The sequence below is a fragment of the Trichomycterus rosablanca genome, chromosome 17, assembly GCF_030014385.1.
Source record: "Trichomycterus rosablanca isolate fTriRos1 chromosome 17, fTriRos1.hap1, whole genome shotgun sequence".
In the NCBI taxonomy this organism is placed as follows: Eukaryota; Metazoa; Chordata; class Actinopteri; order Siluriformes; family Trichomycteridae; genus Trichomycterus; species Trichomycterus rosablanca.
In genome coordinates, this window is record NC_086004.1 from 12,923,136 (window position 1) to 12,944,307 (window position 21,172).

At 40.4% G+C, this 21,172-nt stretch overlaps 1 protein-coding gene across 1 annotated transcript in view; it reads left to right on the forward strand.

The window, feature by feature from the left end:
• Positions 1-21,172, forward strand: part of LOC134331863 (adhesion G-protein coupled receptor D2) — a 138,982-nt gene that overhangs the window by 100,987 nt on the left and 16,823 nt on the right. Inside the window, exon 23 of the mRNA XM_063013403.1 lies at positions 4,138-4,220. Within this exon, the coding sequence (XP_062869473.1) occupies positions 4,138-4,220 (83 nt within the window). The remainder of the gene's footprint in view (positions 1-4,137; positions 4,221-21,172) is intronic.

Sequence of the window (21,172 nt, forward strand, 5' to 3'; positions counted from 1 at the left end):
TTTGCTAGAGAGACAGATTTATTTTCCTTGGCGCTGACGTTACACCTTTGGCAAGAAAACAACTAATGAATTACTCAACGCTTTATTTTGCACCCCCTGATCATTCAGCGTTGTAATTTTATGAATTATATTTGACATGCAGTGTCATTATGAATTGTTTACCTTGCTTTTTGAAATGGATATAATAACGGCTGTGGGATGAAGCCTGACGTGTAATGCCGTTCAATGAGGCTCAAATCTGTGTGTCTTAAATACATTTTCAAATCAAATCATGATGGGCAGGACTTTTCTGCCAACTTTTGAACATATTTTGGTCTTGGTTCTGGAATTTTGCACCATCAAAAATCCAGGGATTTGTGCGGTTTAATTTATGATGATTAATCTTGATGGCTGAACCTCAACAAAACCCCTGCAGTTTCATGTGCTCATCGTTCGGAGCATTTGTTAATAATGTTGTGGGGAAACAATAACAAGTGTAGGAACCGGGCATTTCTTTCTTTTTAATTTACCACACATGCTTCTGGAAACTTCTGAAATCAAATCAACGTTTGTCACATACAGGTCATACATGGCACAACTAGCAGGGAAACTGCCCGGTCACAATAGTACTACAGAAAATGTCATGTACACAATAAAGATAATAAAAAATATAAAGTGAATAAATGCAAAAAGTGCAAACCAATGTTGTGCAATTTTACTGAGTTCTGACTACATGTATACACTGATAACATTAAAACCACCTCCCTGTCCATTTTATCAGCTCCACTTACCATATAAAAGCACTTTGTAGTTCTACAATTACTGACTGTAGTCCATCTGTTTCTCTACATACCTTTTTAGCCTGCTTTCACACTGTTCTTTAACGGTCAGGACCACCACAGGACCACCACAGAGCAGTGACAGTGAGGTGTTTAAAAACTTCATTAGCACTGCTGTGTCTGATCCACTCATACCAGCACAACACACACTAACACACCACCACCATGTCAGTGTCACTGCAGTGCTGAGAATGATCCACCACCCAAATAATACCTGCTCTATGGTGGTCCTGTGGGGGTCCTGACCAGCAGCTTGAAGAACAGCATGAAAGGGGGCTAACAAAGCATGCAGAGAAACAGATGGACTACAGTCAGTAATTGTAGAACTACAAAGTGCTTGTGAAGCAGATAAAATTGACAGTAAAATAGACAGTGTGTGTAGAAACAAGGAGGTGGTTTTAATTTTATGGCTGATCGGTGTACTGTCACAGTTCTGTAGGTCGCTTTGGATAAAAAAGCGTCTGCTAAATGCCCTAAACTAACCCTGTGGTTCCATAGCTAGTAGCATCAGTGCCTGAGGTATCGCTCAGTTTATCTTCGACTAGAGCCCCAAACACAACAGAATTTTCATTCAGCTACACCTAAAGCCTGGGCTCTTTCTAACAATGTGACACTTGATGGTGCATTTTTCCTTAGCCACAATATACAGTTTTAAAAGCCCTGAGGCATTATGAAGGATTTATATAAACCCAATACCCATACCAAATTGTTACACAGTCCACATCAACAAGAGTCTTGCAATATTAGCATTTTTTTATTTCTATAAACATGACAATCTTTGCTGTTTAACAATATACCACTACTCTTTTTGTTTGATTTGTGTAATTAAATAAATGATACAATATTCACCAAAAATGTTAGATTTGTTAGTGTGGGATATGAAGGTACATAAATAGATCTACATTTTGCCATTTTCTTGGCTACAATACCTGCATCTTGTGGTTTGATACTGGCATGCGATGCTAACCATTAGCTCTTCTTAAAAAAAAAAAACATTCCATCTGGTACACCGAGAGGGAAACCGAAGAAGCTGCCCCAATGGTCAAAGCTGGTAGAAAATGTAAACTGGTAGCCAGTTGGATCATATTTTACATTCTTTAAACATTGTTTGGAAAATTTGGAAGATTTGTTTGTCTTTGGAGGGCTGAATAAATGCTGTAAATTATTTTTCATAGTCTTGTGATGTTCCACAAAGCAAAATGCAGTTGTGAAACCCCCAGATTTCAGTGGTGCTTTCAGTTGGTAGGGTGTCTACACAGACATGACTGGCTATGTCTGAAAAGGGGGATTGGGGTGGCCAAACAGCTTAGAGATTCTAGTCAATGGGAGGTGCTTTGGCAGTGCACACTCAGTGCTGGTCCCAAGCCCGGATAAAATAAGGAAATCCGAGGTAAAACTGTGCCAAATTAGTTATTTGGATCAGAATGATTCACTGTAGTGACTTCTATAAGAATAAGGAGCAACAGTAATATATATAATATAATAAAAATCCTTTAGGGATTGAGTAGATTGGAGACTTTGCTTGTGATAGTATAGTGCAAGCCTAGTGGGTAGAGCTGTGGGTTACCAATTAGAAGGTTATGGGTTTAAATCTGAGCTCTGCCATGCAGCCACTGTTTGGGCCCTTTAGGAAGGCCCTTAATCCTGGATGGGAGCATCTGCTAAATGCCGAAAATGTAAATCTATAATGTAAATCTAGATCCGCATTATTGATTTACATTTACATTTTCAGCACTTAGCAGACGCTTTTATCCAAAGCGACCTACACAATAAGCTGAACACGTTGAGCATTTGAGGGTTAAGGGCCTTGCTTAGGGACCCAACAGTGGCAACTTGGTGGTGGTGGGGCTTGAACCAGCAACCTTCTGTTTACTAGTCCAGTACCTTAACCACTGAGCTATCACTGCCCTGTTTTAGGCTGTTTTGGCACAGTTTTTACGCCGGATGCCCTTCCTGACACGACCCTCCCTATTTATCCGGACTTGGGCACTACACTGCACTGGTCTATGCATCTATAGGCTAGGTACCTATAGGACAATTCAGTGTCTCCAATTAGCCTGGCTGCATGTTTTTGGACTGTGAAAGGAAACCAGAGCACCCGGAGGAAACCCACCCAGACAGGACCCGGACCGCCACACCTGGGAATCGAACCCAGGACCTTCTTGCTGTCAGGCGACAGTGCTACCCACTTAGCCACCGTGCCGCCCAAACGCCGAAAATGTAAATAATTCCAGTAATATCACACAGACTCTTGTGAATTAGCCCAGTAGTTCTCATGGGACAGTGGTAGCCTAGTGGGTAGAGCTTTGGGCTATCAACTAAAAATTTAGAGTTTGAATCCCAGCTCTGCTATAGCCACTGTAGGGCCCTTGAGCAAGGCCCCTAACCCTTTCTGCTCCAGGGGCGCCGCACAATGGCTGACCCTGCACTCTTTTAAACCAGCTGGAATACGCAAAGGAAGAATTTCGTTGTTCTGTACACCTGTATATGTATATATTACAAATAAAGTCATTCTTCTATATTCTATTCTCAACCGGGGGGCCTTAATGAACCTAGACAGGGGTCCTGTCGCATTTAAATTGAGACTACCTTCAGCCTAAATACATTACATCTAGTCATTGTAGCTGAAAGTGTAAGAATAATATAATAATTTGTGTCAAGAGGGCCACAGACAAAAAACATTTACATTACCATTTTCGGCATTTAGCAGACGCTTTTATACAGTATACAATCTAAGCAATTCAGGGTTTGGGCCTTGCTCAAGGGCCCAACAGTGGCGACCTGACAGAGGTGGGGCTTGAACCGGCAACCTTCTGATTACTAGTCCAGTACCTTAACCACTAGGCTGTAGCAGCCCTAAGAGAAAAGAAAACGTTGCGAACCCCTGAAATAGCCTATAGGTAAAGCAGTGGCGAAGGCAAATCAGCATTTGCTCGAGGCTCGAAAACTGGCTCTCGATTCCTATGTGTGAACTATTCAACGACTGGGTTACTCGCAGACTAACGAAAAATAGCTACCTTGCTAAATACCTGGATGTCAGCGATTTAAAATCCTGTTTGTAAGACCAGATAGACTTGTCTGCGATTCCTCCTGGTGATAGATCATGTAGTGTGTGATCCCCTATCAACGATCAATTGTGTACTGTGAAATCCACAACGACTCCCGATTACAAGAGATCAACTTGTGTAGTGTGAACTGTACAGCGATCTGACCACTTTGAAAATGAACTTACATACTATAGTCCTGTGTGTGTTCTTCACTGTTCACACTGTCTATGTCACACACACACATCATGCAACCTTGTTTTTCTAATCCGCAGGGCAATTCTCCGTTCCTTGTGTCAACAGTGCCCTGACAGAAGATCTCAGCTGCCCTCCTAATAGCACCCACATACCCACAGAGGTAAGGCTTCACCTCCACAAGTCACTTCACACTGGAGTCCTTTCTTGTAAGCTATACACACTTTAAATGCCTGGCTATGGAAGCTACATCCACACACAGTGGGTCAGAAGTCTGAACGTGTTCTTTGAACCAGTGCTAGAAGTTACATGATCTGACAGCAAATTGAATGTTAAAAGAAGAGGCCCTCTGGTGGCCACCTGAATAAAAATTTGCCTCAGTGTGTCTTCATTGCACCCTACCAGCTTCATTTAGAGGACAAAGAATAAGAGTAATGTGTCATATATACATATATACGTGTACAGTACAATAACATTATTTATTTGTTTGGAAGCTGGGGTCAAAGTGCAGGGTCAGTCATTTACAGCACCCCTGGAGCAAACAAGTCAAGGGCCCAACAGTGGCTTTGAACTGACAGTATTCTGACTGATAGCCCATAGCCCTACCCATTAGGCTACCACTGTCCAAGTGCCTGTGAAGTACTGCTGTCCCGTAATGGTAGGTATTGCTTCCTGTTAATACTCTAGTTGCATTAGATACTGTATAGAGATAGATGTCTGTTTAGCTATAGACAGACAGACAGACAGACAGACAGATAGATAGATAGATATATAGAGTAGATAGAGAGATAGATAGTTGGACATATACACGGACGGACGGACGGACGGACGGACGGACGGACAGACAGAAAGATAGATAGATAGATAGATAGATAGATACACACACTGACAGACAGACAGACAGACAGACAGATAGGTAGATAGATGCATATATAATATGTATATAGAGTAGATAGATAGATAGACAGAGACAGACAGATAAATAGACAGACAGACAGATAGATATGTATATAGAATAGATAGATAGACAGACAGACAGACAGGCAGGCAGGCAGACAGATGTCCAAGTGCCTGTGAAGTAACGCTGTCCCATAATAGTAGGTCTTGCTTCCTGTTAATACTCTAGTTGCATTAAATATAGAGATAGATGTCTGTTTATCTATAGATAGAAAGATATAGACAGATAGATAGATAGATAGATAGATAGATAGATAGATAGATAGATAGATAGATAGATAGATAGATAGATAGATAGATAGATAGATAGACAGCTATGTATATAGAGTAGATAGATAGATAGATAGATAGATAGATAGATAGATAGATAGATAGATAGATAGATAGATAGATAGACAGCTATGTATATAGAGTAGATAGATAGATAGATAGATAGATAGATAGATAGATAGATAGATAGATAGATAGATAGATAGACAGCTATGTATATAGATAGATAGATAGATAGATAGATAGATAGATAGATAGATAGATAGATAGATAGATAGATAGATAGACAGCTATGTATATAGAGTAGATAGATAGATAGATAGATAGATAGATAGATAGATAGATAGATAGATAGATAGATAGATAGACAGCTATGTATATAGAGTAGATAGATAGATAGATGATAGATAGATAGATAGATAGATAGATAGATAGATAGATAGATGATAGATAGATAGATAGATAGATAGATAGATAGATAGATAGATAGATAGATAGATAGATAGATAGATAGATAGATAGATAGAGACTCTGTCCTACTGTCTATAGGTTTGGATCAGGATGTTTAGCAAAGTAGTGGTCAGGTATCCCAATCCCTTTGGCCATAATGTTTGTGTATGTGTGACAAAACTAAAACACTAACTAAGCGGTTTTAACCACAGCTACTCATTGTGGACTCACCAGTGCTCTTGCTCTTTGGCATTGTGGAATTAAAAACACTTGGGTGTGTATATACAAATAAAAATGGCTAGCTTCTGAGAGGTGTGAACTAGTTTTTTGGGGGGTGGGAGGCTTCTCTCACTGGCCAAGGTCATGGGCCTGTTTCACTAACCCCTGAGGGAGCCTCAACAGAAGGGATCTGAGGTTAAATGATACTAGCGATCTGTACGAAACATAGTATCACAGAGCAGCAGAGCCCAAAAAAACACACACACAACTGATCATTCTCAGCTGTTACAAAATCCTGCAAAACACCAGACGAGCTCAGTGACGTTTGATGTTTTTTTTATTTCTGTAGAGCTGAACTCACCCCATATTGGTCCCATTTGACATAGAGAACACCATACATATTTGATTCTGGTCGTCTGTGACCTTCAGGTTTTTTTCTTTTAAAATGTTACTTAGCTGCTATACTTTTTTTAAACAAACGTTTACAAAAACAAAATTGCCCTATGATTGACTGGCGACCTGTCCAGGGTGTTTCCTACCTTTCAGCTTTTACCCAGGGAATTGCACCCACCATGACCCTGACCAGGATAAAGCGGTGGTAAAAAAAGACAATGAATTAATATACAAGGGATCTTCAAAATGTTTCTGCGCTTTCATACAACCCCAAATCAGAAAAAGTTGGGACAGTTTGAACCCAAGATATTTCATGTTTTGTCTGCTCAAATTCATTTCATTTATTAATATACCTTTATTCCTGCATTTCAGGCCTGCAACACATTCCAAAAAAAGTTGGGACGGCGGCAATTTAGGGCTAGTAATGCCTAAATAATGATGTGATTCCAAACAGGTGATGTCAACAGGTGATTGTAATCATGGTTTGGTACAAAAGCAGCATCCAGGAAAGGCTGAGTCTCTGATGAGCAAAGATGATCAGAGGATCTCCAGTTTGTCAACAACTGCGTGAGAAAATGATTGAAATGTTTAAAAACAATGTACATCGAAGAAAGATTGGAAGGGATTTGCATATTTCTCCCTCTACAGTGCATAATATCATTAAACGATTCAAGGAATCTGGAGGAATTTCAGTGCGTAAAGGCCAAGGGTGCAAGCTTAAGCTGAACGCCCGTGATCTTTGATCCCTCAGACGGCACTGCATCAAGAACCGCCACTCAACAATAACTGATATAACCACATGGGTGAGGGATTACTTTGGCAAACCTTTGTCCAGCACTACAATACAGAGTTACATGCACAAATACCACTTATAACTTTACTGTGCCAAAAAGAAGCCTAATGTTAACCATGTCCAGAAGCGGTGTCAACTTCTCGGGGCTTAGATGCATCTAGGATGGACCATCACACAGTGGAAACGTGTATTGTGGTCAGAAGAATCAGCATTCCAGGTCTTTTTTGGAAAAAAAATGGATGTCGTGTGCTCTAGACCAAAGGCGAAAAGGACCATCCAGACTGTTATCAGCAACAAGTCCAAAAGCCAGGGTCTGTCATGGTATGAGGCTGTGTCAGTACCCTTGGCAAAGGTCATTTACACTTCTGTGATGGCAGCATTAATGCAGAAAAGTACACTGAGATCTTAGAGCAACATGTGCTGCCTTCAAGACATCATCTTTCCCAGGGACATTCATGCATTTTTCAACAAGACAATGCAAAACCACATGCTGCACACATTACAAAGGCATGGCTGCAGAAGATGGCCTGCCTGCAGTCCTGACCTGACCCCAGTAGAGAATGTGTGGAGAATTTTGAAACGAAAGATGCGGCAACGACGACCCCGTACTGTTGCACATCTTAAGACGTGTTTGCAGGAAGAATGGGACAAAATAAAAGCTGAAACACTAAATCACTTGGTCTCCTCGGTGCCAAAACATCTTTTAAGTGTGGTGAAAAGGAATGGTAACATTACAAATTGGTAAATGCTTTACTGTTTCCAACTTTTTTTTGGAATGTAATGCAGGCCTGAAATGCAGGAATGGATGTTTATTAATAAATGAAAACATGAAATATCTCAGGTTCATCCTGTCTGCAATTAAATAAAAAAAAGTAAATGTAAGAAACTTGTATTTTGGTTGGAAACGTTGAGAACGGGAGTAGTAGTAATTGGTCGTGTCTAAGACAGTGAGAGAGAGCTTATAGTTATTGAAGTATGTAAAAATACACCTCATGATGGATTGGCATCCTGTTCTGTGTGTGTTACTTCATTGCGCTCAGTGACTCCAGGGAAACTGTACCCACCAAAACTCTGACCAGGATAAAGCAGTGCCTAAAAACAGAAAAATGACACATTCACACTCTATAATCCACTTTACTTGAAGACATGTCTTAATAAATGAGGCTCCGGACTCTCGACTAGCTTTTTAGTATCGCTTCTGACTCAGTTCTTTGAAGTTAAAGAGAAAGCCGAGCTACCGTGCTGTAATATATAATGAGATCTCACAGTCCAGCCTAGACTCGACACTCCGGGATTCTGTGTGGACTTCCACCAGCGAGCCAGGGTGTGTCAGTCACTAAGGGAGTTGCTGAGCTTCCTGTTTTGGCAGTGTGTGGTTACACATCCTGACATGGGACCTGCTGTCAGCCACAGGACTTTTCTCTCCCCCTGCACACACACACACACACACACACACACACACACACACATGGGTAAAGTCTCCGTCTCCCCTGCGGTGATCTCCTGATTCGCACGCATGTTAGTCAGCAGCGGAGGTGCCTGGCTAATTCCTGTTCTGTTTCACACCTGCACTTCGCTGTCAGAGCTCGCCGCCACACGGGAGGTCTGATGTCTCGTTCAGATGGAGAGACAGGGACAGATAGCAAAACTTCTCCTGATGGAAACAAATCAAACCTCATCATTATTTTCATAACACATTTTATTCTGTGATTTATTCAAGATAAAAATAACACATCCGATGCAGAAAACAAAGTTATATACACTATATTGCCAAAAGTATTCACTCACCCATCCAAATCATTGAATTCAGGTGTTGCAATCACTTCCATGACCTCAGGTGTATAAAACCAAGCACCTAGGCATGCAGATCTCAGGAGCTCAGTGAATTCCAGTGTGGTACCGTGATAGGATGCCACCTGTGCAACAAGTCTAGTTGTGAAATTTCCTCGCTACTAAATATTCCACAGTCAACTGTCAGTAGTATTATAACAAAGTGGAAGCAATTGGAAATGACAGCAACTCAGCCACTAAGTGGTAGCCCACGTAAAATGACAGAGCGGGGTCAGCGGATGCTGAGGCGCATAGTGCGCAGAGGTCACCAACTTTCTGCAGAGTCAATCGCTACAGACCTCCAAACTTCATGTGGCCTTCAGATTAGCTCAAGAACAGTGCGTAGAGAGCTTCATGGAATGGGTCTCCGTGGCTGAGCAGCTGCATCCAAGCCTCACATCACCAAGCGCAATGCAAAGCGTCAGATGCAGTGGTGTAAAGCACGCCACCACTGGAGTCTAGAGCAGTGGAGACGTGTTCTCTGGAGTGACGAATCACGCTTTTCTGTCTGGCAATCCGATGGACGAGTCTGGGTTTGGCGGTTGCCAGGAGAACGGTACTTGTCTGACTGCATTGTGCCGGAGGTGGGATTATGGTGTGGGGTTGTTTTTCAGGAGTTGGGCTCGGCCCTCTTAGTTCCAGTGAAAGGAACTCTTAATGCTTCAGCATACCAAGAGATTTTGGACAATTTCATGCTCCCAACTTTGTGGGAACGGTTTGGGGATGGCCCCTTCCTGTTCCAACATGCCTGCGCACCAGTGCACAAAGCAAGGTCCATAAAGACACAGCGAGTTTAGTGTGGAAGAACATGACTGGCCTGCACCCGATAGAATACCTTTGGGATGAATCAGAGCGGAGACTGCGAGCCAGGCCTTCTCGTCCAACATCAGTGTCTGACCTTAAAAAATGCACTTCTTGAAGAATGGTCAAAAATTCCCATAACTCCTAAACCTTGTGGAAAGCCTTCCCAAAAGAGTTGAAGCTGTTATAGCTGAAAATGGTGGGCCGACATCATATTAAACCCTATGGATTAAGAATGGGACGTCACTCAAGTTCATATGCGTGTGAAGGCAGACGAGTAAGTCTCTTTCGCTGTCAGAGCTCGCCGCCACATGAGAGCTCTGACATCTCGTTCAGATGGAGAGACAGGGACAGATAGCAGAACTTCTCCTGACAAAAGCGGTCACTGTGGAATGTGTATATTTTCTTTTCAAAATACACAGCGTATGACCATCTGTTGCATTTTGAGTCATCTAACACACAACACGCTGCTGTTCAGTGTTAATGCTAATTACAGAGGGCATTTCGCTGGTTTGGTAGGATAATGCGCACCACTCAAGCTCTTTAAACCTAGTATCTATCCATCGTATCTGTGTTATTGTGTGATTAGCAACATTTGACTGCATTTCTATGTATGGAAAAAAGTTCAGAGGTCTTATTTTCTTACTTAAAATAAAAAGGACAGCTTATTAGGTCCAGGGATCGATCCCCAGGTGGACTCTGTGTAGAGTTTGCATGTTCTCCCCGTGTCTGTGTGGGTTTCCTTCGGGAGCTTCGGTTTTCTCCCACAGTCCAAAAGCATGCAAGTGAGGTGAATTGGAGACACTGAATTGCCCTATAGGTGAGTGTGTGTGTGTGTGTGTGTGTGTGTCTGCCCTGCGATGGACTGTTGCCCCGTTCAGGGTGTTACTTTGCCTTGCGCCCATTGAAAAGCTGGGATAGGCTCCAGCAAATCACCCCCAAACCGCCCCCCCACCGAACCGCACCTCTAATTGGATAAGTGGTTATGAAAGTGCTTTAGTGAGGTTATTGGAAGTTATTAGGATGGTGTCTTTTCTGAAAAGTCAAAACTATTTATCCAGAAAGTCAAAACTATTTATCCAGAAAGTAACTAAAGAAACTGACAGATGTTCTCTTATTTATAAGTCTGTTTTAAAATAGACTAGTTTTCAGACAGCGTTTGAAGACCCCGCCCACATAGTCCGGTCATCCCGCCCTTGCAGAAACGTGTCTGCTTCCTGCAGGCCATGCCAATTATGCCTACTAGATCAGCGTTTTCCAATCTTTTTTGCACCACACACCGGTTTTACATAAGATATAATTTCACGAATCGGTGGGGAAGGCAGGATTTAATAATATTGCTCACAAACGGTGTAAAATGAGCTTTTTCGAGGCAATGAGACCTAGGGGTGACAATAAGACAATAACACCGAAATAGAAGCAGTGAAAAGTGCTTTTCTCGCGATCTCTTATTATTATTCATTCTTTCTGTCCGGCCCAGTAATAAATGACCCACGGACCGGTCCGGTGGTTGGGGACCAGGATCTCGGGGAGTTCAGGATCTCGGCGCTGGTGTGCTAGCGGAATATCTCGCTGTGCCACCTGGGCGCCTCTTAATATTTTTTCATGCATTTTTACCTTTATTTATATACATACAAATTAAAAATGCTTTATTAAAAACACTGCTAATATTTATACAAACCTGATTAAACATAAAAAATAAGCTTAATTAATAAGCTACAAATAATAATAATAAAAAAACGTTCTAGGTTTAGAATTTAAGGCAGTAAAAGAAGTTGCTCAAGTGATGTAGTGGTATATTATGCAACCCCACTACCACTTTTTTGGGTTTGAATCTTAGCGCTGGTATCAGCCAGACAGACATCTACACAGAAATGATTAGCTATGTGTCTAGGGATGGCCAGAGCCCTGTGATGGACTGGTGTCCTCTATAGGGTATTTCTGCCTCATGCGTAATGTTTGCTGGTGGAACGGGATGGGCCATATTCCTGACCAGGATTGATTTTAGAAATGGTGAATAATTTAATAATTCATGAAGGCTTAGCTTATAGAAATCTATTGAAATCCTGCCCTGGTCCTCTATATAAGCATGTTTATGATAAACATGTTTTCTATCCACCCATATATAAAGAAAAAGGTATTGAGTTGTGCAATATTCCTTCTATTCTCAGATGATTCGCTGAAAATAACATTTACACAAGAGTTAGACGGGAAAAACGAAATACTTTAAAGCTCAAGTGCAGCTACACTCCCTGTTCCAATACTCTTTGAAGTAGTATCCATGTTATTGTTATTGCTGTTTCCATTTAAGCCGATTCTCATCAAAGCAGCTGTGCTTTCTTTTGTTCTGGAGATGCGGCTGGCCGTCTGAGGCCTGTCGTTAATGTGCCATCGGGGCAGCTCACATCCTCGTTAGACGCGTCCGTTGATGTTATTTCCTGCGACTTGGGGCCATTGCCGGCAGGACACTTGCTCCTACCAATCTTTCAGCGAGGAGAGGAAGAGAACGGCGATTGGGTTATGTCACACTGCTTTAGCCACCTGAACCCCAGTGCTAAACGCTGGAGCAGGAAGAAGGGCAGACCACCAACACCAGCTGCTTTGCTCACATTGGCGTCTTTTGGGACACGGTTCTGCAGAGTTGCAGGGTCCTGGGGTCTGTTGGGTTGCCCTGTTACCTGCCAGGGAGAATGTGCTTCTTGAAACCTAGGTGCTTCGTTACAGAACTTAATCGATCACTTTAAAAGTCGAGTGATTTAGAGCTCTCATCACACTTTATTGAAACATACATTTACATTTTCGGCATTAGCAGACGCTTTTATCTAAAGTGACTTACAGTACTGTGACAGCATGTCTAAGCAATTAAGGGTTAAGGACCTTCCTTAAGGGCCCAACAGTGGCAACCTGGCTGTGCTGAGGCTTATACCAGCAACCTTTTGATTACTAGTCCAGTAACTTAACCGCTAGGCTACAACTGCCCCTTTAACCAACATAAATGTGTATTTTGTGACAAATATTAAAAGCAGAAGGACAACTAGGTCATGTACTTTTAAGGACTGCAGTTTGGCTAGCCCTATTTACACCAATCAGCCATAACATTAAAACAACCTCTTTGTTTCTACACTTACTGTCCATTTTATCAGCTCCACTTACCATATAGAAGCACTTTGCAGTTCTACAATTACTGACTGTAGTCCATCTGTTTCTCTGCATGCTTTGTTAGCCCCCTACAGAGTAGGTTCCTGGGAGAGACACAGCAATGCTGTTGGAGTTTTTTAAACACCTCATTGTCACTGCTGGACTGAGAATAGTCCACCAACCAAAAATATATCCAGCCAACAGCGCCTGTGGGCAGCGTCCTGTGACCACTGATGAAGGTCTAGAAGATGACCAACTCAAACAGCAGCAATAGATGACCGATCGCCTCTGACTTTACATCTACAAGGTGGACCAACTAGGTAGGAGTGTCTAATAGCGTGGACAGTGAGTAGACACGGTATTTAAAAACTCCAGCAGTGCTGCTGTGTCTGATCCAGTAATACCAGCACAAAACACACTAACACGCCACCACCATGTCAGTGTCACTGCAGTGCTGAGAATCATTCACCACCTAAATAATACCTGCTCTGTGGTGGTCCTGGGTGAGTCCTGGCCATTGAAGAACAGAATGAAAGGGAGCTAACAAAGCATGCAGAGAAACAAATGGACTACAGTCATTAATTGTAGAACTATAAAGTTATTTTATATGGTAAGTGGAGCTGATAAAATGGACAATGAGTGTAGAAACAAGGAGGTGGTTTTAATGTTACGGTTGATCGGTGTATATTGGCACAGAAAAATTATAGTCAGCTATAGTCAGTCATTAATTTAAATTAATAATAACAAGTTGCTGTTTGTACAAATCCCATTTCCAAATTAGTTGGGATGTTTCGTAAAATGCAATAAAATGAGAGTGAATGGTTTATAGAATATTATAAAACGGATAGTTCCGGTCCTAAAATCTGATTGGCTGAGCCGCGTTCGAAGCCGTTGTAAAATCCCCGATAAACGCACACCTAGGACCACCTCACATCATTCCATATTAATACGCCACTGAATAAAGAGAGTTAATGTTATTTTCGCCCTCACGTTGCCTAGCAACACTGTTAATCGGATTACCTTGCGTCGCGGAAGAATGCTTTATTGTAAGTTTATACACAATAAATACATTTATGATTAAACATTGTTGTATTTATTATATTTTATGTTGACTGCCGTTTTATAAAAGCAATAAGCCACTCGAGACCGTGCATTACTGTTACGATTTTAGCACGGGGAAAGAAGTTTTAGGCACTCCGCTTCACGTCGTGCCAAAAACGTCATCCCCATGCTAAAATCACAGTAACGTACGGCCTCTCGTGGCTTATTGCTTTATTCTAGTTACAGCATTCCACAATAAGTAGGTAAATTGAAAACAGGTGAGGGAATCATGATTGGGTATAAAAGGAGGATTGACTAAAGGATAATTTTGGGAGAGAATTATCAGTTCAAAAACAACATTTCTCAATACAGGAAACAGTTTACAATTCACAATCTACTGTACATAATATTGTAAAAAGATTCATGGAATCTGGAGAGGTTTCTGTTTGGGTAGGGCAAAGCCAGAAACCACTGTTTACTGTATGTAACCTTTGAGCTCTCAGACGGTACTGCATAAGAAACCGTCATGCTTCTTTGATAAATATAGCCACATGGGCTTGAAGTACTTCAGAAAACCATTGTCATTTAACACAGTATACCGCTGCATCATGAAATGCAACCATCAGTTCTATACAGAAATGCTGCGAAGTTCTTAAGGCCGAAGCTTACATTACATTTACATGTTCTGCATTTAGCGGACACCTTTATCCAAAGTGTTTTACAGTACTGTGACAATATACAGTCAGAGCTATTAAGAGTTAAGGGGCTTGCTCAAGGGCCCAACAGCAGCAACCTGGCAGTGGTGGGGCTTGAACCAGCAATCTTTTGATCACCAGTTCAGTACCTTGACCACTAAGCTACAACTTTCCAAGCTCATCTTAAATGGACCAAAAGACAGTGTGCTGTGGTCAGATGAGTCTACAGTTCAGCTTGTTTTGTGCCAAAGATGAAAAGGACCGTCCAGACTATTATCATTAAAAGGTGCCAAAGACAAGATCTGTCATGGCATAGGGGGGCGTCAGTGCCTACAGCATAAGTGACTTGCATATTGTGAAGGAACCACTGATGTGGAGGCAAATACTGGAAAGTTACAGACACATGCTGCCATCAAGGTGACCTCTTTTTCACTTTTTCAGGGACATTCATGGTCACTTCAGCAAGACGATACCAGACCTCATTCTGTACTCATGCTAAAACAGCATGGCTTTGAAAATCAGGCATCAAATTCTAAGGGTGTGTTCGAAAACCTAGGGTTCTGCCTTGCTGTCTTACTGTCTACATAGGCAGCTACCTTAGTAGAGAGGATTCTAATAAGTCATTGACTTATAAGTCAGGTTATTCGAACACACTACTTAGACAGCGATAACATTGGGTTTAGCATTTAGCATCTCGCCATTAAAACCAATGAATTGAGGTAGCACAGCATGCTAACATGTCAATATAGCCTCCCTTCATGTACCGATAACGGTTACATTTCCTGACAAGCCCGAACTTGCAAATAAAAACACTCGGTACAAGTTTATACAAGTTAAAAATCAGTAATATTTTATTTACGTTTGAAAATAACTCCATTCGTTTGTCCGCACCGTCAGCCATGTTTATTTTTCTGTGAGAGAAGAGCACCCGATCCGCAATGAATTCTGGGATTGCCTTGATCACTAAGGCAGCGTCGGATGCTCACTCGTTCTTAAGCCAAAATAACATTGAAATATTAAGATGCCTCAGTAGTGAGGATATTAAGGCATCTAGGATTTCGAACAGCCTCATTCTCGGGAGCGCGCACAGGATGACATCAAATGCTGCCTATGTAGAGAGAGAGCTAGCTTTTCGAACACACGCTTAATATGTTATATAAATATATGTATTTAAAAAATACAATCAAGTTGGTCAGTGAAAACACTGGAAATGTTTCCTTTTTTCTTTTTACAAAATGTCCCAACTTTTCTGGTAATGGAGTTTGTATTTTGTATCTACTGACATTGGATGACATTTCACTGAATTGTATCATTTTTGGAGAAAGATGTTTCCAACCATGTGCATTCCACCAATTGTTGTATCTCTCTTGTCTGCTGAATGCTGATTCATTATCAGAAACACCAAACCCATGAACACAGGTCACCGTGCCCTGACTGCCTTTGTGTTCTCGTGAATGGCTCTGAAATACTGTCAGAGATAAAAAAGCAAGGAAGGAAACACTCATCCTGCTGACTGACCGTTGATTAATCGTCGATGCAGAATGCTATATAGAGCGGCTCATCTTCACAAGCCCCTCCCCCTCACCCCTGCATCACTGGAATGGCGGTGAGCGTATGACGGACATTTCCGTCTGAGCCGTGGGTGGACTGTAGAGTGACACCCCGCTTCCACTCCCACCAGAAGGGAAGTCCCTATCAGAGAACAACAGGAAAGGAAAAAAGGAAAACAAGCTGACATCTTTTCACTGATGAAATCACTTCCTACAGGCCGTGTGCTGACCCCGTGCTTTGTGGTTTAAACAGGTGATGCTTGTCACAGCAGAAAGAGCACCGGATCGTACACACTGTAAAGAAAAGTTTGGAAGTCACTTGTATGTGTACAAGTGACGAGTAATTATTTTGATTTTATTATCTAATAATAAGACTAGTCATAAAGATAACACTCAAAATTCTGCATTGGACCATTTCCCCATTATAGACATAAAAAGAGATGTAAACAGTGTAAACAGTGCATTAAGAAGTATTCATTCCCCTCCAGTTGTCCATATACTTTATGACTACAAATACATGGACATCTGATCATGAGATTGTTGAACATCCCATTACAAAACCATGGTAATTATGTGGAGTTAGACCTTCTCTTTTGCATCTCTAACAGCCTCCTATCTTCTGGGATCCTTTTCAGAAGATTTTAAATGGATTTTTATTTATCCATTTAGTCAAAAGTGCATTTTCCCCCCCTCTTTCTCCCACTTTAGCGCATCCAATTTCTGCACGTCAATCATCCTCTCACTAATGCTGCTCCCTGCTCCTGATTGGGGAGGACGAGGCTGCTCCACGCCCCCTCCGACACATGCACAGCAATCGAACATCTTATCACCTACACTTGACGAATGCAGTGCAGTACTGCGCTGTGTACGGAGAGCCACACCCTCTACCGCACTCCTTTCCCATCTCCGTGCAGGCGCCACCAAACAGCCAGCAGAGGTCGTAATCGCACTAGTCTGAGAGAGAGTCCCCAATCGGCTTAATCCCGCCCCTATCTGAACAACAGGCCGAATCGTTGTTCATATGGCCGCTCAGCCACAGCCGGCAGGCAGAGCCGAGATTTGATACGATGTATTCGAGATCTCAGCTCTGGTGAACAGCGTGTGTTTTTACCGCTGCGCCACCTGAGCGGCTCAAAAGTGCATTTTTAAGGTCACACACAGTCAACATTCCAATTTGTTTTAAAGCTGTTCATTGGGGTTAAGATAAGGGCTTTGTGCAGGCCACTGAAGTCATCCACACCAAACTCTTCAAACCATGATTTAATGGACCTCACTTCTCCTTTCAACAGTTTATTCAAATTAAAAAATTGTGAAATTTAAATGCTTGGACCCTTCCTTTTTGAGGTGTGTCAGTATGGTCAAGACTGTCCACTGGTTATAGTATCTACTGTAACTCTGTCACTCTAAGTTGTCAAAATCAGTGGCTCTTCTGGCAATATTCCATAGATACAATTTCAAAAGGATTACATTGTGAGTATACAGTAACTGATGGTAGCCTATCTGATTCCACTCCACACTTGTTCACCTTTTCCCCCTTTCCCTCTTTTCCCATCCATTAATGGAAAGGGACCCCTAAATGATTTCCACTGACCAGATGTTAATTGGGTGGTGGACCATTTTTCGCACTGCATTGACACAAACATGGCAATATTCAGGTGTGGGTTGTACTGGTATAAATGTATTAGTGATGTATTATTATATTAATGAAGGACCACCCTGGTCTGTGGGGGTTCCTTTTCATGTATACACTGATCAGCCATAACATTAAAACCACCTCCTTGTTTCTACACTCACTGTCCATTTTATCAGCTCCACTTTGGTTTTTGTGCTGGTATGAGTGGATAAGACCCAGCAATGCTAATGGAGTTTTTAAACACCTCACTGTCACTGCTGCACTGAGAGTAGTCCACCAACCAAAAATATATCCAGCCAATAGCGCCCCGTGGGCAGCGTCCTGTGACTACTGATGAAGGTCTAGAAGATGACCAACTCAAACAGCAGCAATAGATGAGCGATCGTCTCTCACGTTACATCTACAAGGTGGACCAACTAGCTAAGAGTGTCTAATAGAGTGGACAGTGAGTGGACACGGTATTAAAAAACTTCAGCAGCACCGCTGTGTCTGATCCACTTATACCAGCACAACACACACTAACACACCACCACCATGTCAGTGTCACTGCAGTGCTGAGAATGACCCACCACCTAAATAATACCTGCTCTGTGGTGGACTTGTGGGGGTCCTGACCATTGAAGAACAGGCTGAAAGCAATCTAAAAAATTATGTAGAGAAATAGATGAACTACGGTCAGTAATTGTAGAACTATGAAGTGCTTCTATATGGTAAGTGGAGCTGATAAAATGGACAGTGAGTGTAGAAACAAGGAGGTGGTTTTAATGTTATGGCTGATCAGTGTAGATTGGGTACAAAGGTGTATGTTGGTGTCCTATATTTAAGCTAAATTGCCCAAACTCAGTAACCAAAGCCCTGCAATGGACTAACTGCCTTGCATCCAGTGTTTCCCGGATGAAACACTGAATAAAAAAAATCTAAATGTTTCCTGGAAGAAAGCGCTTGATGATGAAAATCAAATAATAATAAAAAAAAATCATATATTAGCCTAGGTTGCCATGCACAGAGAAATGTCAACAAATACAAGATTGTACCAGTTTACTTTAAACTGACAGATCCTTTAGATTTATTTTATTCATGTCTGACTTTAAAATTGATGAGATGAAGGCGGTAAAATCATTATAGAATTTTACCAGGCTTAAGTGACAGAAGCATTTCTTTCTTTTAGCTCATTAAAGATGCTCCCCGCTACACCTGCATGTTCATTAAACATGATGGCAGATTTTAACACGTATATCAGAGCAGACCGATGCTCTTTGATCTCCCCGTGTAAGTCCTGCACTGATAATAAAAGCCTGCAAATTTAATTAATTAACTGATTTGCATGTTGTTCCCCCCATTTTATCCAATCAGTTCAGACATACAGCTGCTGTTCAGCTGTGCTTGATTATATTGAAGTACTATGCTTGATGAAATACCCAACCATTACACTTGTGTATATTTAAACATAGTTCTACTGTTCACAGTCAATAACTTAGGTCAGACTTAGGTCAGATGCTAAAGAATCACTAATAAAGGTTTAAATCAGCCTTATTAGCACCCTAATAGCACACTAATTTTACTTGTGGCTGCAAAAACAACTCAGGATTAACACCTCTTAATTAAATAAGACTCTCTTGATATTTGATGAGGCGAAAAAATAAAACGTAACACATTTTAAATTTCACTTTTTGTTACTTAATAATAATTTAGGTTTCTAAATGGTCTGTATGCTTCTTTGCTAACAACAGCCTTCACATTATAGCTTGAGTTTTGTCTGCTTGGAGCTGGTCAGTTGGTTTTTATGCAGTTTAAATCTACACTGCCCAGCTGCTTGTGTGTAGTGGGTGAAACAGTGCACAGTGTTGTTTCTTTTTTATTATAAGAAGTTTTTTGTGGAGTTATGTTTTGCAAAAATGACAGATTTCATGGATTTTTTAAGAAATGTCATTAAATTACACTTAAAATACACAGCACAGCCTACCTTAATACTCGACGGTCTCGAATACAAAAATTCTCCCTTTTGTCTGCGTCCACAGAATTGGTTGGGAGTTTTCCAAACTCAGTTACCTGAGTCATGTTTTTAGCTGCTTTAGACTGCGACATCTTGTAAATTTTGAATAACTGATTGCTAACTGAATTGCTGTATGATTGCTAGTGTAACAGTGGTGTAGTGTGCTGACAATGGTTGATGTATGTGTTTACATATTGAGTGCAATTTGTCTCTTTGGGGATTCCATAATCAAATGTGAGCTTCTCTACACATGTGATCATCTCTCTGTAGTCTGCTGCGCCTCAAAAGAACAGGCCAGTAAAGTATTTGGCTCCTGGTAGTTTGTCTGTGTGCTATTTATTTCTTACTTTATTAACTCAGCAAATTTTAAAGATGCTTGGTTACAATAGGAAGTAAACGTGAGGCACTTTTTATTAATAATAATAATAATAATAATAATTACAATGATAATAATTATAACAATTACTGTTGTAAAAATAATAATAAGTTACTGTTATAATAATAATAATGATAATAATAATAATAATAATAATAATAATTACAATGATAATAATGATAACAATTACTGTTGTAAAATAATAATAACAGTTACTGTAGTAATAATAATAATTATTATTATTATTGTAGTAGTAATAATAATAATAATAATAATAATAATAATTACTGTAGCAATAATAATAATAATAATAATAATAATTACTGTAATAATAATAATAATAATTACTGTAATAATAATAATAATTACTGTAGTAATAATAATAATAATTACTGTAATAATAATAATATTTACTGTAGTAATAATAATAATAATAAAAATTACTGTAATAATAATAATAATAATATTTACTGTAGTAATAATAATAATAACAATAATTACTATAATAATAATAACAATAATAATATTTACTGTAGTAATAATAATAATTACTGTAATAATAATAATAATAATATTTACTGTAATTACTGTAATAATAGTAATAATAATAATAATATGTACTGTAGTAATAATAATAATAATAATAAGTGCAAAAGGCAACATAGTGCGTTAGCTACTTTGTTAAGCCATTATAATGGAAAGAGTAGGAAATTGGTACCATAGTAAAGACCGAAAATCCAAAAATGTGCAGTAACATTGCCAGTAAAACATTTTAATAATATATTTGTGCTATTTTAAATGAATGCAAACTAATCATGTCAGATTTGAATTACTCAGATGATAACAGTTTTTGTAAGTGTAAAAACAGCTTAAATCAAAACACTGTGCTTATAATGGCGATTGACTTGTGCTGAACAGTGGTCAGTGTTAATCAAACAGCTCTTCTGTAGCACTTGCTTCACAGTTGCATGCACAT